Raw genomic sequence first — 20,312 nt, 5'->3', positions numbered from 1 at the left:
TCTGCCAGTACTTAGCAATCATTTCTTGCTCCATTTCAAGTGCCAGCTACCTACACTGGTGTGTGTATGGTGTGTGTGTGTGAGAGAGAGAGAGAGAGTGTGTGTGTGTGTGTGTGTGTGTGTGTGTGTGTGTGTGAGTGTGTGAGAGAGAGAGAGAGAGAGAGAGAGAGAGACAGGGAGAGGGAAAGGTGGAGGGGGAGGGAGGGAGTTAGGGAGAGAAGTATGTATCTGTGTATGTATGAGAGACAGACACCGAGATAGAGAGAGACAGATATATATACAGAACAAAAAAAGAAACTTCCGATTTGTACATATAGTATTTGTTGTGTTAAAGAATTCAGACTACTGTTAATAATGAAATTACAAGTTTATAATTTTTACTCACATATAGGTAGCCTTTAAGCTGTATTATCGGCTAATGATTCATGAAAAAAATCGAAAAAGTTGCGTTTACTTACGGGTATTTGTGGCCAGCTGTCCAGTATTTATGTCCATTATTCCTAATAACAGTGGTTTTCTGACCAGAATTGTTTTTTTTAAACCCGAACTAAGATTCATTTGCAATATTTGGTAATTTTCGTTGTTGGTAAAACGATCAAATTTATTATCAAATTAGCTGTCAAATCAGCTATCGATCCCTGAAAATGACCGCGACGTGCCGCCATTGTTGTCAAGCGAAAATACTTGCCGAAAACCACTTTTTGAACTCAAAATTTCAAGGTATTTTCAATTGAAAAAATCAAAACAAAAGCCACCATTTTGAAAAAAAAATCTTTTTTCTTGTTTCCGGTGAGTTCAAAACATGAATCCCGTGTAGTATTATCGACTGTGACAGATTTGATTTAGTCAGAAGGTTAAAGAATTCATTGTGTAATGAAATTATATAGGTAGCCTTAAGCTGTATTATCAGGATTCATGAATTTTATCGATTATTTTTGCACTGTTAATCGTCGACAATGTGAAATTCAATTTGCACGTGCATGCATGGTTCAACATGTCCCGTGTAGTATTCGGTCAATTTGATTTACTTGTCTTACTGACATTGTTGTCAAGTGAACACTTCAAATTATTTATTTTTTTTACGTTTTTTACATTGTAGCAAGAATACCCAATAATTTACACGAATGGGTGATTGGCATGCTTGATGCTGGCATGTCGACAGAAGACGTTGCAAGGCATGTTGGGAGTTCTAGTTGAGCAAAACGAAATCTTCGCGTAAGATTTCGAACGACGAAGCACCAACGACTTGTCACGTCGTGGACGTCCGTGTGTTACAACGCATGGTCAAGACCGCTATAGCATGAACACGCATTTGCGCAATCAATTCCAAACTGCCACTGCTACTGCTGCTAACACACCTGGGCTTCATAATAACCAAATCGGTGGGCAAACTGTTCGTAATCGTCTGCGGGAGAACGGTTTACATGCACGACGTCCTTACGTCGGATGCATTTTAACGCAACGTCATCGTCTAAATCGTCTTAATTGGGCACGTGTACACACTCGTTGGATACGGCGACGCTGGAATACCATTCTTTTTTCAGATGAATCCAGATTTTCTTTACAACGTGGTGATGGAAGGGTACGCGTCTACCGTAGGAGAAATGAACGCTATACTGACTGTTGTGTTCTTGAACGAGATCGTTTTGGGGGTGGGGGCTGTATCATTGTCTGGGCAGCCATTGCCCATGGTTATCGTTCACCACTAGTTGTCATTGATGGCATTTTAAATGCTCAACCTTACCACGATGACATTCTCGCTCATCATGTCATTCCTCTGTTCCAACATCTCGATTTTTCAGCATGATAATGCCACCTCTCATACAGCTAGAGACACTGTAAATTTTCTTAGGACAAATAACATTGATTTCATTGATGACTGGCCCGCTAAAAGTCCTGATCTCAACCCCATCGAGCATGTCCCAACCCACCCGCTAACGTCAACAAACTTCGTCAAGCGCTCATTCAGGAATGGAACAATATTCCATAGGCAGAAATCAACACTTTAGTCAATTCTATGCCCCTGCGATGCACTGCAGTGGTCAATTCAAGAGGTGGTCATACCCGTTATTAAGTGGGTGTTTGTTTTTTTAACCCCTACCACACTTGGTCAAAATTTCTCCCAGTTTCTGTTAACCTATGGCCATGATTTTTGCCCCAAACGATGCATCATGGAACACTTTTTAAACGCATATATAACAATTATTCCCCCAGTTTGTTTTTATCAAGTTATGTTTAAGCAAAGTTAGCGGAAGTTTCTTATTTTGTTCAGTATATATGTTTGAGACAGTGGATTTGTTGAACCGTGTGGGTTTGGGAAATCAAGTTCATTGCAGCAGATCTTTGTATTAATATATGAGATGCGAGTGTATCTTCACTGGGTTTTTTTTTTTTTTTTTTTTTTTTTTATTTTATTTACTAGTATATATTTTTTTAATATGATCCCTGATATAAATTGTATTTGAAATGAAACAGTATATAATAAACACAGGAGCATATATTGAATATAATTGAAAATAACCTAATATTACTGATGAGGATATAGCTCAATGCTCAAGTTTAATAAGTGTGTTGAGGGTGCAATTAAACAGACATTACATTTCATTTTGTATTTCTCTATATGGATAAACAAAAGTTTGTTTTGTTTAACGACACCACTAGATCACATTGATTTATTAATCATTGGCTATTGGATGTGAAACATTTAATAATTTTGACATATAGAATGGAAACCAGGGCTGTAGCTGGGGGGGGGGGGGGGGGCACAGAAAAAATCCAGAAAGCATTCTAGAAACTTAAAGAAAATTATCTTCTGTTTAAGGAGTTTTAGACTATTAACTACTCAGTTGCCCCCCCCCCCCCCCCCAAACAAAAAATCCTAGCTACGGCCCTTGAAACCCACTACATTTTTCTATTAGTAGCAAGGGATGTTTTATAATATACAACCTCCCACAGACAAGATACCACATACCATGTTTTTTGATGTACCAGTCGTAGTGCACTTGCTGGAACGTGAAATAGCCCAATGTGTTACTGACGGGGATGGATCCAAGACCAATCATGCCTTTTATAACACCCAATAGCTGATGTATATTTTTGTTCTGGGGTGTTGTTAAACATGCAGTCATTCAGACAAGCAATTTACCACTGGGCTACATGTACGCCCCGCCCCATTGAAAAAACAAAAGATGAGAAATGTAAGGTGGTGAATCATATTTCTCCAACACCAGTGTTTCTGAGGTTAATAAACAATAAAAAATAATAAACAATTTAAAAAAAAAACCCAAAACACAAAGAAACATTTGATAGTGTTACTTGATTGTCTCGTTTGTTGCAGGCCTCAGGTTTCTCAGAGCCCTGCGGCTGATGTCCATTCCCGACATCCTGACGTATCTGAACATTCTCAAAACCAGCACGCTGATCCGGCTCGTGCAGCTCGTGGCATACTTCGTCAGTCTGTGGCTGGCATCGGCAGGATTTCTACATCTGGTATGTTTTTATAAAAAACAAAACTAGGTCTGTTTGTCTTTCTCTGTGTGTCTCTCTGCCAATTTGTCTCTGCCTCTCTCCATTTGTCTCTACATCTGGTATGTTCTAGACAAAAATATAGGTCAGTTGGTCTCTCTGTGTGTCTCTGTCTTCTGTCTCTGTTCTCTCTGTTTGTCTCTACATCTGGTATACTTCGTCAGTCTGTGGCTGGCATCGGCAGGATTTCTACATCTGGTATGTTCTAGACAAAAATAGGTCTGTCTGTCTGTCTCTTTGTGTGTGTCTCTCAATTTGTCTCTGCCTCTCTCCATTTGTCTCTACGTCTGGTATGTTCTAGTCAAAACTAGATCTGTCTGTCTCTCTGTGTCTCTTTCAATTTGTCCCTGTCTCTCTCAATTTGTCTCTGCCTCTCTCCATTTGTCTCAACATCTGGTATGTTCTAAACAAAACTAGATCTGTCTGTCTCTCTTTCAATTTGTCTCTGTCTCACTCAATTTGTCTATGGCTCTGCATTTGTCTCTACATCTAGATCTACATCTACGTCTCTGTGTGTCTCTCTCTGTCTCTGAGACGAGACATAGCCCAGTGGTAAAGTGATGGCTTGATGCATGGTTGGTTTGGGATCCATCCCCATCAGTGGGCCCATTAAGCTATTTCTCGTTCCAGCCAGTGCACCACGACTGGTACATCAAAGTCCATGGTATGTGCTATCCTGTCTATGGGATGGTGCATATAAAAGATCCCTTGCTGCTAATCGAAAAGAGTAGCCCATGAAGTGGCGACAGAGGGTTTCCTCCCTCAGTATCTGTGTGGTCCTCAACCATAGTTCGACGCCATATAACCGTAAATAAAATGTGTTGAGTGCATCGTTAAATAAAACATTTCCTTCCTCTCTGTGTATTGTCTCTTTCAATTTGCCTCTCTCCAATCATCTCTGTCACTCCATCTCTCATTATCTCAACTTTCTCTGTCATTCTCTCTCCATTTCTGTCTCTCTGTTTCTGTCTATCAATTCCCATCGGTGGGCCCATTGGGCTATTTCTCATTCCAGCCAGTGCACCACAACTGGTTTATCAAAGGCCATGGTATGTGGTATCCTGTCTGTGGGATGGGGGAACGTAGCCCAGTGATAAAACACTCGCTTGATGCATAGTTGGTCTCTGATCAAACCACATCGGTGGGCCCATTGGGCTATTTGTCATTCCAGCCAGTGCACCACGACTGGTATATCAATAGCCCTGGTATGTGCTAACCTGTCTGTGGGATGAATCATATAAAAGATACCTTGCTGTTAATGGAAAAATGTAGTGGGGTTTCTCTCTAAGACTTTGTCACAATTACTAAATGTACGACATCCAGTAGCCGATGATTAATAAATCAATGTGCTCTAGTGGGGTCATTCAACAAAACAAACTTTAACTCTCTCACTCACTCTTTTCTTTTTTTCCCTATTTTTCATGTTGCTCTTATTCTCCCTCCACTCCCTGGTGAGTTTGGTTTGTCTGTGTAATAATTCTGAGATTAAATAAAAACTCTGATCTGATTAAACTCCACTCCACTGGTTTATAATCATGGCCTGTGGTAGTTACGGACCCAGTGCAGCTGATTTTAATGAGATTAATAAAAACTCATTGTTAATTTTCCTCTTTTTTCTACTCTTACCTATTTTATACTTTTATATAAATATATACATATTTCCTATACACATTTTGAATCAAACTTTCAAGATTATTGAATTATATTTTTAAAACGTCTCTTTGTTCAATTATAATTAACATTAGTTTGAAAAACGTATTTCTATACAAATACATGAAAGCTTATTATGTAAATGTTCATGTTCCATCATTAGTAATTCAAGACATATTCATAAATACCCATTATTAGTTTAAATTTTAAAATGTGTATACTTAACTCCAAAAGAAATACAAATGTAACTTTTATCTGTAACATTAGATTTTGCTTTTTATGAAGGAATTAATATATTAATTATATTGAGATACAGGAGAGTTACAGGTTTCATCAGTTAATTTCACAGAACGGAGGGTTTGTAACCCATTTGTAATTACAAAGTAACCATAATGCTGATTTGCATTTATTGTGTAACCCATTTGTAATTACAAAGTAACCATAACGCTGATTTGCATTTCTTTTATTACAAATCGGCCTCGGTGGCGTAGTGGTTAGGCCATCGGTCTACAGGCTGGTAGGTACTGGGTTCGGATCCCAAACTCCAAACCCTGAGTGAGTGCTCTGCAAGGCTCAATGGGTAGGTGTAATCCACTTGCACCGACCAGTGATCCATAACTGGTTCAACAAAAGCCATGGTTTGTGCTATCCTGCCTGTGGGAAGCGCAAATAAAAGATCCCTTGCTGCTAATCGGAAAGAGTAGCCCATATATTAGCGACAGTGGGTTAAAATCTGTGTGGTCCTTAACCATATGTCTGACGCCATATAACTGTAAATAAAATGTGTTGAGTGCGTCGTTAAATAAAACATTTCTTTCTTTCTTTCATTACAAAGTAACCATAACGCTGATTTGCAGTTTTTTTATTACAAAGTAACCATAAGGCTGATTTGCAGTTTTTTAACCCATTTGTAATTACAAAGTAACCATAATGCTTACTTGCATTTCTTTTGTAATCCATTTGTAATTACAAAGTAACCATAACGCTTACTTGCATTTCTTTTGTAATCCATTTGTAATTACAAAGTAACCATAACGCTTACTTGCATTTCTTTTGTAATCCATTTGTAATTACAAAGTAACCATAACGCTGATTTTCAGTTTTTTTATTACAAAGTAACCATAAGGCTGATTTGCAGTTTTTTAACCCATTTGTAATTACAAAGTAACCATAACGCTTACTTGCATTTCTTTTGTAATCCATTTGTAATTACAAAGTAACCATAACGCTTACTTGCATTTCTTTTGTAATCCATTTGTAATTACAAAGTAACCATAACGCTGATTTGCAGTTTTTTTATTACAAAGTAACCATAAGGCTGATTTGCAGTTTTTTAACCCATTTGTAATTACAAAGTAACCATAACGCTTACTTGCATTTCTTTTGTAATCCATTTGTAATTACAAAGTAACCATAACGCTTACTTGCATTTCTTTTGTAATCCATTTGTAATTACAAAGTAACCATAACGCTGATTTGCATTTCTTTTGTAATCCATTTGAAATTACAAAGTAACCATAACATTGATTTGCATTTCTTTAGGTGTAAATCCTCACATGTATATTTATTTATTGTAACATAAAATCTGTTTGATGTTTCAGATTGAAAATTCAGGTGATCCCTTCTTTGACTTCAGTAATGCCCACAAACTTACATATTGGGAATGTCTGTACTTCCTGTTGGTTACCATGTCAACCGTGGGTTACGGTGACGTGTCTGCAGAAACTGTCCTCGGCAAAATGTTTATTGTCATCTACATCACAATCAGCATTGTAAGTTGACAAGTTATTCAAAGATTGTCTCTTAATCCTTTTAGATTTATGAAATTATGAAACTATGTCTTGGCACAAGTGCCAAGATAGGGTAGCTGACACTTGATATTAAGATTTCAGATGTGCACCAGAGTATCTGACACTTGATATTAAGATTTCAGATGTTTACCAGGATATCTGACACTTGATATTAAGATTTCAGATGTGCACCAGGGTATCTGACACTTGATATTAAGATTTCAGATGTGCACCAGGGTGTCTGACACTTAAAATAAAATTTTATCAAATATATCTTTTGATAGCTAATGCTAAAAAACATGCAGTGGATTTCAACAAAACTTTAACTGCAGTTTCAATTTCTGGATTTCTGTTCAATGACAACAACTTGCATGAAACAAAACTTTAACTGTGGAATTTCAATTTCTGTGTAAACTGGTGTAATAACAGGGTTCTGTTCAATGACAACAACTTGCATGAAATTTGACTATTCTGGCAGAGGGATTTAGCTGAGGTGCTTGTGTCGCAGGATTGAACCATTTTGATGGATCCATTTCAGCTGATTTATTTTTTCTCATTCAAACCATTGCACCACAATCGTCTGTGAAAAAAAGTGCATTTAAAAGATCCCTTGCTCCTAATGGAAAAATGTAGTGGGTTTCCTCTGATGACTACGAATCAGAATTACCAAATGTTTGACCTTCAAATTCCAATAGCCAATGATTAATTGATCAATGTGCTCTAGTGGTGTCGTTAAACAAAACAAAACTTTATCTGTGTAATTTGGATTTCTGAGTAAACTGGCATAATCACAGGACTTGTTCAATAACACCAATTCTGGCGTTCTGCCTATATAATGGTGTGTGTTGTCAGTCCCCATTAACATCGGTTTGGACAGTTTCCATGTATGTACAGTTATAATTGAAATGTTGAAGCCCTACATGATTGCTTAGTTCATCTAAAGGTTATCAGGTTTAACAATCAAGGCTCAAATTTGCCAGGGTTAAAAAAAAAAGTGTTTTGTTTAATGATACCACTAGAGCATATTGATTTATTAATCATTGGCTATTGTATGTCAGACATTTGGTAATTTTGACATGTAGTCTTAAAAAGGAAAGCTGCTAAAAAAAAATCATTAGTAGCATGGGATCTTTTATATGCACCATCCCACAGAATAGCACATACCGCAGCCTTTGATATACCAGTCGTGGTGCACTGGCTGGAATAAGAAATAGCCAAAACTGACCACGCATCAAGCGAGTGCTTTACCACTGGGCTACACCATATGCTTTCTGATATCTTAAAGCATTGTACGACAGATCAAATGAAGAAATTAGGGCCAACAATGTTGACATTAGAATGACCACTGTTAAATTAGAGATCATAATTTTTTTTTTAATAATAATTTAAAATTAGATATACATGTAACAATGAAAAAAAACACCAATTGGTTAACTTTACATAAAATTAGAGTAAAGTTTATATCAGTACAAGCGGATTAGAACCATTTCTCAGTTGTTTGCATTTGTTCCCAGATTAAACTATGGAAAGCAAAGATTGCTGCTCATTCCATAAAATGAATTTTGAGTCTTGACCAGTATCAGAATGATTTGTGTATACTTAATTGTCTTCATATCCCTATAAATGTAAAATAAGTTTTAGATTTTATTCCTTGATGAAGATGTAGAAAATAGAAGTTTATTGTTTTTCTGAATGTGTTGTGCCTTGTGTTGTAGGGTTTGTTTGCCAGCTTTATTCCTGAAATAGCAGAGATTCTTGGCAGAAGACAAAAATATGGTGGAACTTACAAAAAAGAAAGGGGGAAAAGGTTTGTATTACATCATCACCAAAGCTGTATACCTATAGTCCGCCCCATAGGGAATGCCTTTTTTCATGCTATGGAATTTACTACTTGTAAGTTATTTATTTATGAGCCAATTATTTTCCAAATTGGACATGAAAATGGTTGTTTGTTTTGTTATTTCCAAAACATTAGGTCAAACAAAACTGAAATTATTTACAAAAAACATTTTTGTAGGAGGATGGCGCAAACTATATCATGCAAAACCTGGGATTTTTTCTTTACCTTCTTGTCACACATAATATTTCATAATGCTAAGACTTTCCCATCTATATATAACACTCTTATCCCTTGGACAGGATCTAGCTCAATCCTTAGGAAGGAAATGTTTCATTTAACGACACACTCAACACATTTTATTTACGGTTATATCAATCCTTAGAGTGCTCAAATGAGATGCTTGGGATGGAGGATCAAACCCTCTTGATGGACCCATCCTCTGATTGTTTTTTTTCCCATCCCAACCAGTGCCCCATGACTGATATGTTGTGTTGTCTTTTCTGAAAAAAATGCATATAAAAGATCCAAAGCTACCAATAGAAAAATGTAGCAGAATTTTCTCTCAAGACTGATGTGATCGGTTTGGGACCGATCCATGTTGTGGGCCTACTGGGCTATTTCTTGTTTTAGCCAGTACATCATGACTGGTATATCAAAGGTCATGGTATGTGCTATCCTGTTTGTGGGATGGTACATATCAGTGATATACGCCAATTAAAAAATAACTTTTACTGAAAATGAAAAAATGGATATATCGCATTTTGTGCCTAAACTCTTCAAATATATCTACAAATCCACTTGTCTGCCAATACTTTCACTTGCCCAATTAAATTGTTAATTTTATTCAAGTACAATGACTTTAGGTTTTGATTGATAAAAATGAAACTGCATTGAACATTTTCACTTGTCCCCTGGACAACCATTGAGGTACATTTTGCTTGTCTGAGCAGATTTTCACTTGTCAAGAGAAACGGACAAGTGCTTATTTCGAACACTGCATATAAAAGATCCCTTGCTACTAATGAAAAAATTGTAGTTTCCTCTCTTAGACTATATGTCACAATTACCAAATGTTTGACATCCAATAGCCGATGATTAATAAGTTAATGTGCTCTTGTGGTGTCATTAACCAAAACAAACTGAAGACTAAATGTTTTATATCCATTAGCCAATGATTAATTTAGCAGTGTGCTCCAGTGGTATTGTTAAAGAAAAGAAACTATTAACTCTTGTCCGTTTTCTCTATCACCATGGTGTAATCTGACCAACATTATTAATTTTTTGTATTTCTAATTTGTCATTTTGGCATTAATAAAATACTTGATAAAGAATTATCTGTAATAGAAACAATGGCACTCACCAAATTCACCAATTGCAAATAACGATATTTGTAGATTTTTTGGGGGGTTTTTTTGGCGAAATCATTTTGTGTAATACTTGATGTTCTGTTAGAAAATAACTAGATTTTTGCAATTTTTGAAATTTTAATACATAATTTGGCACACCCCAAGCTAGCCCTGTTGGAATATGCCAATTATATACTGTCAAGATGTTATGTCACACTTTTCATTTTAGTGGGATGTGACACTTTGATATATGAATCCAGATATTTTTAACCATAAGGGTAATAAATAGTTGTTAGTGGTTGGTGAGAGAGAAGTTGGTGAAGCAACCTTATACCTAACCACTGACCCGTTAAAACTCATTCTGGGTGAGAGTCGGTACTGGGGTGTGAACCCTTAAGGCTTAACCACTCTGCTTTCTGTCCCACACTTGACCACTGGCCAGGCCAGAGATTGGGTGTGGGAGAGACGTGCCTGGACCTTACTTGGATAGAGGCACGTTAATAGAATTTACGAGTACGAACCACTCTGTCATCAAAGCCAGTGTCTGTACTCCAAGAGACATTGATCTTTAGAGCTTGGTCTATAGTTACTATTTTGGCTTTACTTCAGAAAAAAAAAAAAAAAACAACAACAAATCTTGTTAAAGTGTAATTATAGTCTATATTTAGATTCAGCATTTGTAACAGATAATTAGATTTTATTAGGGATTCAGACATAGGTTATTTTAGACTAATGATATTAACAACACCCTAATGGCCTCGGTGTCGTCAATGTTAAACCATTGGACATAAGACTAATAGGTACTGGGATCACATCCCAGTACCGGGTCCCACCCAGAGCATGTTTAACAACTCGATGGGTAGGTGTAGAAATTAGGTAATAAATTGAAAGGAACCTCACTGTTTGAAGCAATTTTAAGCTGCTTTGTGGGTAAAACAGTATTATTCAGACATTATCTAATATGCTAATATGCAAGCCATCATATCATGGCTTTGCCATTCTAGTCTGTAAAGAATTTCTCCTTTATAATTTCAGGCATATTGTTGTGTGTGGTCATATTACATTCGACTCGGTTTCAAATTTCCTCAAAGACTTTTTACACAAAGACAGGGAAGATGTAGATGTGGAGATTGTCTTCATACACAAGTGAGTATTCAGGTTGTCTTCATGCATAAGTGAGTATTCAGGTTGTCTTCATGCATAAGTGAGTATTCAGATTGTCTTCATACACAAGTGAGTATTCAGATTGTCTTCATACACAAGTGAGTATTCAGGTTGTCTTCATACACAAGTGAGTATTCAGATTGTCTTCATACACAAGTGAGTATTCAGATTGTCTTCATACACAAGTGAGTATTCAGGTTGTCTTCATACACAAGTGAGTATTCAGGTTGTCTTCATACACAAGTGAGTATTCAGGTTGTCTTCATACACAAGTGAGTATTCAGGTTGTCTTCATACACAAGTGAGTATTCAGATTGTCTTCATACACAAGTAAGGGGTGGGGCGTAGCCCAGTGGTACATCGCTTGCTTCGATGCATGGTCGGTGGGCCCATTGGGCTATTTCTCATACCAGCCTGTGCACCACGACTGGTATATGAAAGGTCGTGGTATGTGCTACCCTGTCTGTGGGATGGTGCATATAAAAGATCCCTTGCTGCTTATTGAAAAGAGTAGCCCATGATGTGGCTACAGCAGGTTTCCTCTCTCAATATCTGTGTGGTCCTTAACCATATGTCTGATGCCATATAACCATAATTAAAATGTGTTGAGTGCGTCGTTAAATAAAACATTTCCTCTCTCTCATACACAAGTGAGTATTCAGACTGTCTTCATACACAAGTGAGTATTTAGAATGTCTTCATACACAAGTGAGTATTTAGAATGTCTTCATACACAAGTGAGTATTCAAACTGTCTTCATACACAAGTGAGTATTCAAACATTTCCATAGCAAAAAGACCAACCTCCATCATGTGTTTCAAAATAGTCTGAAAAACATAAATTGGAAAACAATTTGCCAAATTTGAGTGAACCTATGAATGCCTGTCTGAATGGGACAAATAGATATGTGATGTAATCATTAGGAAAATACATAAACAAATAATTATGTTATTTCAGCTACATTAAACATTGACCTAGAGGTCAAATGAGCTATTTTGTAATGCACCTATGCATGTGACATCAAAAGCCAAAATCTGCTAGTATACATTTATCACAAGTTTGTTTTAAAATGGGTCATCAGAATTGGCCAATAGAAACAGTGGTTGCACAATAAATTGTTTTAAATAACTTGTAAGACAAATAGTATCTGACAGTTATAATTAAGCAATGTAGTATTCTCTATATCTCTATGGACAATTTTATTTCAGAGGTTTGCCTGACCTTGAGTTGGAGGGTCTGCTCAAGAGACATTTCACCCAAGTTGAATATTTTCATGGCACAGTCATGGATGCCAATGATCTTGACAGAATTAAGGTATAATTGAATCTATTTACATTTCCCCTTAGTGCTAGATGATTTTGATACATCTTTGTTTCAAAAAGAAGTGTAGAAGCTTAGACTGATTTTTAAAGTGACAGCTTAGCGGACCCTATTTTATTGTTAGATTATCCATTGTCATACATCCAGTGTTTTTCTGCAATCACCATGGTGTTTATAATACCACAAAATTCATGTTTTATAATTCGAAAAATGTACAGACCTCTAAGAAACAATTATTATTGAGATGAGCTGTAGTTTATTTTAACCAAATTTAGTATCCATTTTCATTGGCTAGGGTTTGTGACCCTTAATATAAATAAAATTGATATGCATGGGAATCAAGGGTTTTGACTGGGTTTTGCTGCAGATAGGGCCAGATTAAGGCCTAAAACCATGTGCTTCCATGGGCCACACACAGATTACTTCTTTTTTTTTATGTGGAGTGCTGGACAAATATGCCCTTAATAAGATGTGTAAAAATTAATATTTCAAGCAAGAGACTAAGTGTTATGTAGAAAACCTTATAGTGTCATAAGATGACTTAATTAATATATTTCAAGCAAGAGACTAAGTGTTATGTAGAAAACCTTATAGTGCCATAAGATGACTTAATTAATATATTTCAAGCAAGAGACTAAGTGTTATGTAGAAAACCTTATAGTGTAATAAGATGACTTAATTAATAAATTTCAGTTGTAGGGGTTGTTTTCTCTAACACATTGAATAAGTGAGGCAGGATTTAGCTAAATCGGTTAGTGCTCACTTGAGATGCTTCAGTCATAGGATCAAACCATCTTCAGTGGTCAAAGGCTGTGGTATGTGCTGTCCTGTCTGTGGGAAAGTACATATAAAAGATCCCTTGTTGCATTAGGAAAAAAGTAGCGGGTTTCCTCTGATAACTAAGTGTCAGAATTATCAAATGTTTGACATCAACAGCTGATTATTTAACACTGGCGTAGGAAGTGTGGGGGGGGGGGGGGGGCGTGGGAAATGTGCCCCTCCACTTTTTAGCAGCAGCAGTGGTTTTTATATATTTATACATGTATTTAATTATATATGTGTGTGTGTGTGCCCCCCACTTTTCGGCACCTTCCTATGCCCATGATTAATTAATCAATGTGTCCTAGTGTTGTCGTTAAACAAAACAAACTGTAACTTATATTCAATAAGAATGAATGAATGAATGAATGAATGTTTAACGACACCCCAGCACGAAAAATACATCAGCTATTGGGTGTCAAACTATGGTAATGCAAATAATATATTGAATAAGAATTCTGTATTTTATTAAGTTTGCAGCTGATACATTTCAGTCAAGTGTTGTTGTTGACTGTTTAGATATATTAGGACAGAACTGAGGCAACGGAAAATAGACAACTACTATGAGAAGGAGATCAATCACTATTGATGGATGTTTAGTGAACTTGGATTCAAAGGGCACTTCATAATTTGGTTTGTGGTGGATAATGAGAATTTTATGTCATGGTTTCTGGGATATAGTATTTGGATTTACAGACAACCCATGGTTTAAGAAACCACCAAAGAGAATATCAAACATTGGTCTCATAAGTCAGGTAGATGTCATAAGACAGCTGCATAATACAGACATGTTTTGTTATAATAAATAGGTGGCTGCTTAATAGAGGTCAGTTTATACTATATAAGACAGGTGGCTGCTTATAACGGATCTTTTTTACTATATAAGCAGGTGACTGCAAAATACAGGTCTCTATGGTACTGTATAAGCAGGTGGCTGCTTAACAAAGGTGGTCACTGTAATTGGTTACTTTCCGCATAGCATTTTTCATCTACATGTATAGACAACTTTTGTCAATAAGGTATCAGTATGCAGATTATGGCTGACACACAATGGTCGATTAGGATTAGACATGGTTCATTCATTTTATATGGTGGTCTTCTTAATTAGTATACAGTATAAAAGGGGTAATTATAGTATGATTACCAACTGGCCTTAGTGATGTCGTGGTTAAGCCACTGGACATAAGGCTGGTAGGTACTGGGTTCGCATCCTGGTACCTGGTAAAACCATTACACTCTTCTTTCTCACTAACCACTAATAACTAACTGACTGTCCTGGACAGAGAGACCAGATAGCTGAGGTATGTGCCCAGGATGTGCTTGAACCTTAATTGGATATTAGCATGAACAAGTTGAAATGAAATGAAAATGATTACAAAAGGTTTGCTCAGGACTACTAGTGACTTGCATGACTGCTGTTTGTCAGAATGACCATGCTGTTATTACATTAAAAATCATATATCTATACAAGACAAAATCCAAGAGATAATATACAATAAAAAAGACACACTTGTTGAATAATTAGTTTTACTCCATGCTTCAGTCTTCACTGCTATTTCTCGTTCCAGCCAGTACACCACAACTGTTATATCAATGCTGTGGTATGTACTACCCTATCTGTGGGATGGTGCATATAAAAGAACCCTTGCTGCTAATTGAAAAGAGTAGCCCATGAAGTGTGGACAGTGGGTTTTCTCTCTCAATATCTGTGTGGTCCTTAACCATATGTTTGACGCCATATAACCGTAAATAAAATGTGTTGAGTGCGTCTTTAAATAAAACATTTTCTTTCAGTCTTCACTGCTAGTGGCTTGCTTGAGTGCTGTTCATCAAAATGAGAGAAGTTCTACTTTATTAAAATTCACATTAACGTTTTTACAAAACAGAATCCAAAAGAGATTTAAAAACTAAGCTGTAAATATTATTTCATATTATGAATTATGATTCTAGATTATCGATAAGGATTTCAAATTATGAAATTATTTTAATTTAGTCTGCACGTGTTTTAGGATTTCAGATTATAAATATGTGTAATATGATTTTAGATTATCAAAGTATGATGTAAGAATATGGATTACAGATTAGAAGGTACTAATAGTAAAACATTAAATGAAAAACATATATAGATAATAAAAAAATTTCCTCACCATTCCAACAACAATATATTAGCATTATTTATATCTTTTATGACACCCAATAGCTGATGTGTATTTTTGTCCTGGTGTGTTGGTAAACTTTAATTCATTCATTCATTTATTCATTCATTCATTCGCATTATATAATTTTCCATAGGTATTAAGTGGACATATACATATAACTAGCACTATACTGTACTTCTGTTACGACCACTTGAACTTTACTGCATTGTTGTGATGAAGTGGAATTATGACTAAACCATATAGAACTCAACAAACCAAATTAGCGTGTTCTATTTTCCAATAAACAGATCTACCTTTAATAATAGTAGGTAACACATGTGAGGTCCCAAGTTCAGTTACAGCAGCTGTTTCCCCTGCATTGTGCTTCTGTGTTGTGCGGGGTGAGAAATAAATAAACAAGCCGCACGGAAATAGCAACAACATTCACTGTGGAATGGGGCTTGTTCTGCATATTAGTATTATTAGCTGTCTGCATGCAGAAAATATCATATTTGGCACCACGTACCTCAGAGAGATCATTATCACTCACTGGCTGCTCCGAAACAACAGAACAAGAAATGCCATTGGGTGTTTTCCTCTTACAGATCTAATCGTAATGTATTGACATTTTTTCAAATGTCAAGATACATGGGCAGCTCCAGAAATGCACTAACATGTTATGTCTATATGATATATAGATAACTCCTTTATTTGTTGTGCAATGCAGTCGTGGCACTGTTTTAAGAAAAACAGTGGGTTATTCCAATCTTTTATCATCTTGGTTTTATTTTAATTCCTGATTTGGATATGAAATAATATTCATACTTGTAGAATGACACTCAATATTTGATTTATTTTGATGGTGGTGGGGTATATTGTAGGGTATGGTAAAGTAAAGGGTGTGTCTTTGAAGGTGTACCTTAATAGTGAGTGAATGAATGAATGAATGTTTAACGACACCCCAGCATGAAAAATACATCAGCTATTGGGTGTCATACTATCATGGTGAATGCAAAACAGTAATAATTGTGTGTGATGGATGACCAGACATATTGGGCTCTATAGGGGTCAATTTCAAAATATTTTCTTATCATCGGATTTGGTCAAGACCATATAATAAGTATTTGGACTGGTATATCAAAGGCTGTGGTATATGCTATCCTGTCTGTGGGATGGTGCATATAAAAGATCCCTTGCTACTAATGGGAACATGTAGAGGGTTTCATCTCTATGACTGTGTCAAAATTACCAAATATTTGACATCCAATAGCCAATGACTTAATAAATCAGTGTGCTCTAGTGGTGTCGTTAAACAAAACAAACAAACTTTAACTGAAGAGATCACAGCAATGACTAGGGGTGGGATGGGATGTCATGGGTTGGAACTGGTCAGTTATATGTTAATTGGATTTTAAATTTGGGGGGGGGGGGGCATCATCTTCAGAGTTAGGGGGCCAGTGCCTCCCCCACCGTCAAACCACCCGCACCCCCACCCCGGCCTCCCTCTACATCTGATGCTGGTACAGACCTAGAAGATCTGACACACATCTAAACTAGACGGTGTTCAGATATAAATATCTCCTTTATTTGTTGTGGATGCACAGTCATTGCATTGCTCATAGAGCAAGTAGCACGTCATTCCTGTCTATCATCTTTAACTTTGTTTTTGGTGATAGTAGTAACGTACTGTGGATAACGCTGCTTTCCAATAACAATTGCAATGCATGCAATGTTTACACCTTACAAAATATCTATAAAATATGGTATATTTACATCTTTTGAAGTAAATAAGAGAAAAGGCTGTTAGTTTTGAATTTAGTGTATAACAGGAATTGTCTTTAATTACCAAACATAAATTTTCATAATAATTTTAAGTGCACTTGGCACCTATGTAAAGCACAAAATACTTAGTATACTCTAATAATCAAATTTTAGAATATTCTGACCAGATGAAACAAGGCTTTGACAATAAGTCTGATCACATATCTCAACATTGTCGATGTGGTGGTGCTATGGAATTTGAATGGAGCAGTTAAATGCCAAAGAGAAAAGGGTGCGCAATTTTGATTGAGGGAATTTGGCGCAATTTTGAACGGTCGGTCGAAAGGTAAATGGCCGAGCTAATATAGGTTTTGATATTAGTGAATCGAGAGTAGCTCGTTAATTTTAGACCTTTACGATGCTGTGGTGTCTCCCTAGGTTGCCCATAGGGCCCTTTTAAGGGCCTGACCGCTTCTGGTCGAGGCATCACCAAGTACCAAGTTATTACCAGCAGCAAGTATTGGGGGTTTGGGTGGGGGAGGCCAATATTCTTTTGTTCAGCTGCTTCCCCCGGGTGCATTGCAATTGTGTACTCGGAACGGTATTCTTTTGTCCGGTTCCTTATTAGAGTACGTGCTGGGCCATTAAATGGGGGCGGGTGCATTGTTATCATTAGTCAATGCACCCTGTGTACTGATCCAGTGAGCGTGTAGTCTGTGTGTGAATTCTAGTTTTGTGTTATGGTTGTACCTATTGTCTTAAGTCCCTATTCTAGTGAGTTCAACGGTCATTCATGACCACCCATCCCCCTCCGTCATTGTATAGCACTGAATACAATGACAGAGGTGGAGTTAAACTAGCCTAGCTATCTAATTTGAAGGGTTAAACCCGTATAGTGTAGGTATTGGTTTAAAAGCCTAGTGCTTGGCATACTTAACTTTATTACCAATGCAATAAAATGAAACTAACAGTGGCAAGTAGCAATTGTATACATATATGCACCGATCTAGGTACTTAGTTTGAAGAATTTTGATTCCCACCCCCTAAATATAGGATTTTAGTAGGCTTACTTGGTTTGTCTTCAGGCTATCTGGATAGTTGGGTATCGGTTTTCCTGCATGTCTTTGCTTCTGGAACCTTAGTTGACTTACCTTAGTTAGCTAGGATGGAATGCATCAGTAATAAAATTTGTTTTAGAAACATGGTGCGGGTACAAAGACAAATTCGTGCAGTTTATTTACAGTTAGGTGTAGTGGGGTTCTTGATCCGTGATTGGCTGGATTGGACCAATGAGGGTGCTGCAAAAAATAGGCGATAATTAGTGGTGTCCTATCTTGGTTGATTATCTAATGATGTTGATTGGCTGGTTAATTAGCCAATTGGGTTACTGCGACTTTGATCCTGTCTTAGTGAGAAAGAAAGAAAAAAATAATAATAATAAAAAACAAAATAATAATAATAAACAAAAAAGAATTTTAAAAAAAAGCGGGTGGTGTATGCCAGTTGTCAATCACGAGCTTCAGAACATGAACATATTTACAGTAGAATAATATGGTTATTGTGGTTAGATCTGGATGGCATTGGCATATCTAGTGGTTATTAATCACTCGCTACCGTCCCACCATTAATCCCCAGGTTGGAGTGCCTGGTCGAGTGCTTAAGGTCGCTCTTCCATCCAAGGGATGTACAGGCGGGTAGTTTTGAGTAATTGTTAATTTATATTGCTAAATTTATGCCAGCTAAGTTGGTTGAGTATATGCTTTTACTTTTGTCGTTTCACCGTTCTCCCCCCAGGTTGGAATATGTGGTCTGTTCGAGTGCGTAGGGTGGATGTTCCACCAAGGGGGTCACAGATGTCACGATTCAAGCATTGTCATATCTAGCGGTTATTAAATCATTCGCTACCATCCCGCCGTTGATCCCCGGGTTGGAGTGCTTGTTTGGTCGAGTGCTTAAGGTCGCTCTTCCGTCCGAGAGATGTACAGGCTGGTGGTTTTGAGTAATTGTTCATTTATTGCTGAATTTGTGCCAGCTAATTTGGCTAGGTATATGCTTTTACTTTTGTTGTTTCACCGTTCTCTCCCCGGGTTGGAATACGTGGTCTGTTTCGAGTGCGTAGGGTGGATGTTCCATCCAGGGAGTCACGGGTGTCACGAGTTAAGCAGCGTATTAATTACTTACATGTGTATCTTAATTATAGATTGTTGGTCCCCCGGATTGGAGTGCATGTCGGTCGAGTGCAGAAGGTCGCTCTTCCCTCCGGGAGACGTACAGGCGGGTGGTTGCGATCATTTTCTAATTTTAGTTTTTAACTTTATGACTGCCAGGAACCAGATGGGTGTGCTACGGTTTCCCATCCTGCCTGCGATCAGTTGGGTTGTTGGTCCACGTCGACCGAACACTGGCAAGGTGGGCAGTACGTGGCACTTATAGTTTTGGTTTGGTGGACTGGACGAATTGATATACTGCTTTGAAGGTTTTATGTTTTAGATATTTATCAGGGTTAAGTAAAAAGTTAGGTGTAATTGGTTTATTGTGGTTGGCTTCGGCTATTGATTCTATCATTAGTTTTCTCTGGCTGTTGTGTAGCATGCAATCCAGGAGATAGTGTGTCATGTCTTCCCGGGTGCCACATTCACAGTCAGGGTTTTTATTGGTGAAAGAGCAGCTGTTTTGAGCTGCGAAGATTTACCTATGCGCAATTTAGTAATTATTTTATCCACATAAGTGTTTAAGTGTTTAGGTCGGATAGAGTTGACTAGTGGTTTGATGTTATAGTGCCATGTATTGGTTGTTAGGTCCCAGTTGGCCTGCCATTGATTAATGTAGTGTTTTCTTGCTTTTTACATTTGTTCTGATATTCCTAAAGGTAGTGCTGTAATTTTGCTAGTGATTGAAAGTGCAGTTTTGGCTCCATAGTCAGCTATTTCATTGCCAATTATACCTATGTGAGCTGGGA

The 20,312-nt window shown here is 37.1% G+C and overlaps 1 protein-coding gene across 4 annotated transcripts in view; it reads left to right on the top strand.

Moving 5' to 3' along the window:
* The window catches only part of LOC121378274 (calcium-activated potassium channel slowpoke-like), a 137,838-nt gene that overhangs the window by 60,720 nt on the left and 56,806 nt on the right, over positions 1-20,312 (top strand). For all 4 annotated transcript variants that reach the window (XM_041506359.1, XM_041506357.1, XM_041506356.1 and 1 more), the window contains exons 5-9: positions 3,338-3,489; positions 6,777-6,947; positions 8,681-8,772; positions 11,187-11,297; positions 12,524-12,629. In XM_041506359.1, the coding sequence (XP_041362293.1) occupies positions 3,338-3,489; positions 6,777-6,947; positions 8,681-8,772; positions 11,187-11,297; positions 12,524-12,629 (632 nt within the window). The remainder of the gene's footprint in view (positions 1-3,337; positions 3,490-6,776; positions 6,948-8,680; positions 8,773-11,186; positions 11,298-12,523; positions 12,630-20,312) is intronic.

Source organism: Gigantopelta aegis, chromosome 8 (genome assembly GCF_016097555.1).
Source record: "Gigantopelta aegis isolate Gae_Host chromosome 8, Gae_host_genome, whole genome shotgun sequence".
NCBI classification, from domain to species: Eukaryota; Metazoa; Mollusca; class Gastropoda; order Neomphalida; family Peltospiridae; genus Gigantopelta; species Gigantopelta aegis.
Note: the sequence above shows the minus strand (reverse complement) of the source record. Positions and strands in the feature narration are given on the sequence as shown.